Consider the following 6000-nt stretch of genomic DNA (forward strand, 5'->3'; position numbering starts at 1 on the left):
TCTCTATCCGATTTACTGCCTGCAGGTTTATACATCCATTACACTGATTGCTTTCTCACAGTCATCCAGAGGAGCCGCCGTCGGCCCGCTGGAAAGCAAGGCAGGGAGTGTAGGACTACTGGGTTCCTTTTTCCCCTCTTCCCTTTTTCTTCCCATTTCTCATCCAACTCATTTTCCACAGAAAGCATGACATCTAATTGAGTTTGAAATTCCACTCGGCCCCTGTAAGCCAATACCCTGGAATAGATTTCGCATTAAGCAAATGCAACAAAGCTTACAGGCTAATTGATTGAATTAAGCTTCAATCTCGGCTCGCTCTGAAGGGATTATGTGAGGCCATTGCATCTCCAAATATGGAGTAACTGGCTCATGACCGACCCTGCTCTGACTGGGGAAGTGGGGTTATTTCATTTTTTACTCCCTAATGAGAAACAGTCCAGTCTTAAAATCGCAAAAGCATTCTCATACCAAACAGGAGAACTGCAGGGGCACTGCTCACCCTGTGCTCTGCCTTTCCATTCTGCCCACTGCCAGAGGTGGGACTGTGCAAAGAAAGACTGGAGTTTTTTGCTGCTGTCACACCCAGAGCTAAGAGCATGTTCTGTTGACCTTTACGTGTGTTTTGTTTTCTCTGCTGTGATAGTGTCTGTAAACCACAAACCACGGTGGTGATGAGTGATGAGGTGCCCACAGCCTCTTTCCCACCCAGCAGAACATTTTGTGAGTTGCCACATTCCAATTAGTGATGGGGAAGAAAGAGGCATGGCCACCTCGGCCAATCAGAGAGCAGAGCTGACACAAACACTCAGAAATCCTGCTAGGGGGCAATTACAAAAAGGCTTGTCAGAGGCGAGAGAGAGAGAGAGGGGGGGGTGGGACTACCGGCATCACAGGACTGGTATGGAAAGAGGCTACTCTATCTCTTGGATCAGCCATTCTGTTTTTGGATGTTCCATATTCTAGGGATATTTTATGCAACTGTAAGGGCACTCCATTTCAAACGAACATACAGATTTCACTCTCACCCATTGGCATGAGCTCAGTATTTCAAAAAAGGAGGAAACTAAACAAAACTTTTTTATTGAAGAATAGGCATTGCAATTCATCCCAGCAAACTAGCGGACAACACAGATAAAACATAATGTGTATTTTCTGTTTGGTCTTCCGGTCCCATTCAGATCGGTCACGGTGACAGAGTAAGGTCAGACCGAATGCTATTTTCAATTCACAGCTGCCGTCTTAGTTCTCTAACCTCCCATTCCGCGCCCCCCATTATGAGCACAGACAGTACTCTTTTACAGTGAAATCAGCAGGGAAATAAGACACTATATTTGGATCGATTTTATTCAGAAATGCTGTCCAGATTGTTACCCGAGAGCCTCGCAGCCCCACCCCTCTTCTTCAATCTCACACTGCGGCCTAGTAAAGCTCCCCACATAACACAGCACAGCTTCACACTGTAGCCAGAGCCAGTCCATCAGTGGGGAATCCACTCCACTGCGCTCGATCGATCGATTCAACGAGCTCCTCAGTTGTTATATTGATCCTGAGATTTACCTATTTCATAAGCTGACAGAATTCAGAAATATAGAGGAAGAGGAGGAGGAGGTGGGGGGTATCTGGCTGTACCTCAATCATTTCTAAAATTGCTGCACCAATGTATCACTGCTTCCACAAGCTACTCCCATCATATCCTTTCACAGATGATCAGGAAAGAGCAGTGAGAAGCAAACCAGACCTGCACTTTAAAGAGACACATATTTCCCTGTTAATAACCAAGCATCTGAAGGCTTCAGTTACAATGCCCCCATCAAACACAAAGACCATAAAAGAAGCTACAAGGTCACCTTCTACTAGTCCCTGAAGAATCCGATGACATCACCAAGCTGGCTGACGCACTAGTTGCTGAGAGAGAAATTAATCAATAACAGTTGCATGCAACTCCACCTAATAACTGTTTGTGCAGTCAAAGCTCTGCTCTAGACAGTCTGCTTTTGCATCAGACTCATTACCTAATATTTCCCAATAAACGACCGGGCTGCGGCCACACTGACAGTCACTCCCCTCAGACTTTATCATTCATTTATTGAGGAAAACCGACACTCAATCCTGGCCCTCTATTACAGACAATGACAGTGAAATCCATACCACTTATTTTGCAACACACATCTCAGTTTCTGTGACAGGCCGCTCTGGTCTTTAGCACAAAAACATTTAAATACGTGAGCGTGAGGGGTCGCTACGGCCTGTATTCTGTCACTAGGATGGCGCCACTGCTCTCTCCCACTGACAGGACAGGAAGGATCCCTAAGGGAGTGCTTCAATATATTGGAATATATTTCTTATGTGCTTTAAACTATTCAATGGAGTGACGGGGCAATTACTAGATGTGTCATAAGCTTGCGATTGTTGAGAAATAGTACTTTCCCTCCATGAATCACACCAATATGTTACCTATAAAATATAATATCTAATAGGTGAATAGATTCATAGCTTAATAGATCACCTGCACAATTTTACAGTCTGAACCCGCAGCCGAGCCAAGACTCAAATGTCTTTCTGGGCCCAAACAAATCTACACCCGATTTGGTTAACTTCATAAAAGTGGAACCCTAACCTTAATAGAAGTCTAACTTTACTAGGGCCTTTAACCCTAAGCACCAAAACATAACCCTTATTTCACTATACTGCATTTGAGTGCAAGATTGAAGTAAATTACTCAAAATAATACTCCCAGAACTACCTAAATGTAGCTATAACACTCTATAACATTTGATCTTCACTTTATAGACCTAAACAAAATTTACCATTGACACATTTTCAAATGTTTAAATCAAAGCAATAAACCACACACATATTGCAAGCTTAGCAAGGCCTCTAATTCAATACTGCTAGACTCCCTGCAAGTAGTTAAAATGTACTAATGTGAAGGTTACATGGAAAAAACGAACAAAAAGTTTCTCTGTGCTTTCTCAGGAATTTTTCATGCATAATGCTGCTACTGTATCTAAAAATGCCTGCAGTCCTCCAGCTGAGGGTTTTGACTATTTTGATTCGTACAGAAAATGTGACATTAAAAGTATGGCTGTATAGATATATTAAAAATATATAGTTCCTCTAAAACAGCACCGAAAAATCAATTAAAAAAGGAAAGAAAGCGGTACAAAGAAGTGTCAAGATAACATGGGAAGCCTTGGTAAAAAACACCCAGCACAATATGGAGCACACTCTGGTGGGCAAGACACAGAATTGACTGAAGTGGTAAGAAAGGAAGAGCTGCTCACCCACGACCCTGTCCCCGGTCCTGATGCTCATTTTCCTCATGGCGGCGGCGTACAGCGCCACGTCTCTGCGCAGCTCCCTGAAGGTCACCTTGGTTATCTCCTCCCTGGCCTCCGCTGCGAGAGACACGGAGCGACAACGGCGTCAGCGACACACACATGACACACGGGTAGACAGAAGCACAGCGATGCAGATGGACAGTTAGATAGTTAGGGACACAAGTGGTAAGGACTAGGTAGCACCGCCGTTGAACATCAGCCTAAGCCAAATCCCCCCCCACCACCCCCACCATTTCTTAATTAACTTAACCAAAGAAAACAAACAGCTGCAGCAGAAGAAGATTTGGGCCATCAATTCGCTTCCAGAAAGCGGTATCAGTGCCTCCTGACACTCAAGACGATATTAAATTATGCCCGATTCCGAGAACATAAATTGAATCTGGAAGAGTCTGAGCAGTACAAATCAAGATTATAAATATACGTGTCCAGGCCCCTTTTCAAATTGGACTTTAATGTTGTTTTGCTTTGGAATTTTAATACGGCAAGGCATTTGAAATGTGCATGGGGGAAGCAGGCAGCTTAAACCTGGAGTCCAGCATATTATAAGAACCAAAGAGGGGAAAGCATGACGTATATTAATGGCACTGCTGTCCGGGCTTGAAATTTAGTTGCTGTTCTGTCGCCCTTGAGTTTGCCGTTGAATGACAAGGGGAGTGGCGGGGGAAGCACCGTATGAGAAGCTCTCTAGGTGAACCTTGCAACAGGCCTGCAATGCTACCTCATTCCTCTGAAAGGCAAGCCTTGGAATGGAGGTTCTTCCGGGCTGCAGTTTTACCAATAAGGTCTATCAGCCGGGTTTAGCGACCGAGATCAAACGGCCCGTCTGCGTTCCAATCATGCTTCGGACTTTATGTGCATGATAAGCAAATGTACATTTTTCAGCCTTAATGCCAAAATGGAAATACACATCTGTCTTGTCCTCACAAAATCTTACCAGTTTCCTCCTGCGGCAGAAATTACGTGCCAGTTAATTTCCTACTGCCGGGAGAGGCCTATCTCGCGTGTGTCAAGAAGCATGACAAACCCAGCAAGAATGAAAAGACACTGCGCTTGTGATTCAGGGAAGTGTTTGTCCTGCAGGAACCGTTTTTTAGCAGGGGACAGCCCCCCCCACCACCCTGCACACACTTACTTGCTGCATAAAGAGCGACTTTGTCCTGATCTTTGTGCTTCAGGAGATTTTCCGCGTAGTTCAAGCGAGAGCCTCTGAACCACTCCGGGACATCAGAGATCTTCTTTGTCATGTCAACCACCTGTTCAATGTCAAAGGGGCAAGATAAAAGCTTAGTTACTGACTGTGCTGCTAAACCAGAATGACGTGAGAGCATCACACCTTGAGATTTCAGGGAGGGTGACGTGGCCACGAATTATGATCTGGCCTAGCCGCGAAGCAAGCATGGGGTTGGGACACTTCGCAGGACCGGCTTAGTGCACATACGGATGTGTGTGCGCGTCATAACTCGGCATGAACACTCACCTCCTCGTACATCTGGGAGCTGACAATCCCGCAGAACTTCCACACCTCAGCCCAGAACACATTGTAATTCTCCACTGACCACTGGTACAGATCACTGTAGTTAGCTGCAAAAAATAAGAAGCATTCACTATTTTGCTGTAATAAGTCATTACATCATCATTATTAAGTCCAACTGGGTAAAGGCTCAATGAATGCATACCATGCATTAAAGCCCAGTTTATAATAAGAGAACAGAGATTACAATCCTGAAGCCTCAGCTGCAGTGTACAAAAGCAATTTATTTATTTAAAGAGCAGGCAGCCTGGGGTGCGTCTGATGATGCATCTACATGATCATCTCATATTTGATAACGTCTGCTAGGAAGCTCGGTCTACAACTTCCTGTTGGATGAAGAGAGTCACAATGTTGGGTGCATTAGGAAAAAGGTCCATCTCCACTTGAATTCAGGAGCAGCCCCGTGTCTCCTCCGTCAGGCGGGGCCTCACGCAATGCTCCACCAGAGCCGCAGGACGGGATCTATCGGCGATACCTGTTTGGCCTCATTCTCGGTCTCATTAGGGTGACGTCGTGTGTCACCAGAATAAAACCCGACACGATTATACCGAGAGAGAGAGAGAGAGAGAGAGAGGGAGAGAGGGAGAGAGGGAGAGAGGGACAGGCACGGCACCACTTCCTGATCGTCTAAACCAGGAAATATATTTTAACCCCCTGTCTGCAACCCAGATGTTCAGGACGCTGCGTAACACTCTTAACAAGCAAGCACAGACTTATCTAGCTTCTGAAACTTAGACTGTTATTACACTAACGCATACATACATACATACGTGCATACATAGACGTACATGTGTCTTTACGCACATAAAAACCAGGACACAGGAGCACGCCGTCATCTGCGTGTCAGTCCGTCAGGTCGCACCCCTACTCACCCAGGTGGAGCCCGAAATCCCGGTTCACCTGCGCCCTGAACCGGTCCATCTGGGTGTTCTTCTTGGAGTCCGGGTACCACAGCACGTTGGACTCCATGATTTCCTCGCTCATCCCCTCGGTGTCTTTCGACATGCTGCTGCCCGGGACACAGTGCTTCCTCGCCGCAAGCGTGAGTCGGTGTGATGCCACCTCGGGCTGCCCGTTCCCCCAGGAGTGCCACTTCACTTCCCTGACAGGCCGCCGCGCCACAGCCGA

At 46.0% G+C, this 6000-nt stretch overlaps 1 protein-coding gene across 1 annotated transcript in view; it reads right to left on the bottom strand.

Moving 5' to 3' along the window:
- Positions 1-6000, bottom strand: part of aacs (acetoacetyl-CoA synthetase) — a 38750-nt gene extending 32750 nt beyond the window's left edge. The window contains exons 1-4 of the mRNA XM_066689179.1: positions 5745-6000; positions 4819-4922; positions 4474-4594; positions 3285-3398 (exon numbers count right to left, since the gene is read on the bottom strand). Coding sequence (XP_066545276.1) covers positions 3285-3398; positions 4474-4594; positions 4819-4922; positions 5745-5877 — 472 coding nt within the window. The 5' untranslated portion in view covers positions 5878-6000. The remainder of the gene's footprint in view (positions 1-3284; positions 3399-4473; positions 4595-4818; positions 4923-5744) is intronic.

Source organism: Amia ocellicauda, chromosome 17 (genome assembly GCF_036373705.1).
Source record: "Amia ocellicauda isolate fAmiCal2 chromosome 17, fAmiCal2.hap1, whole genome shotgun sequence".
NCBI lineage: Eukaryota > Metazoa > Chordata > Actinopteri > Amiiformes > Amiidae > Amia > Amia ocellicauda.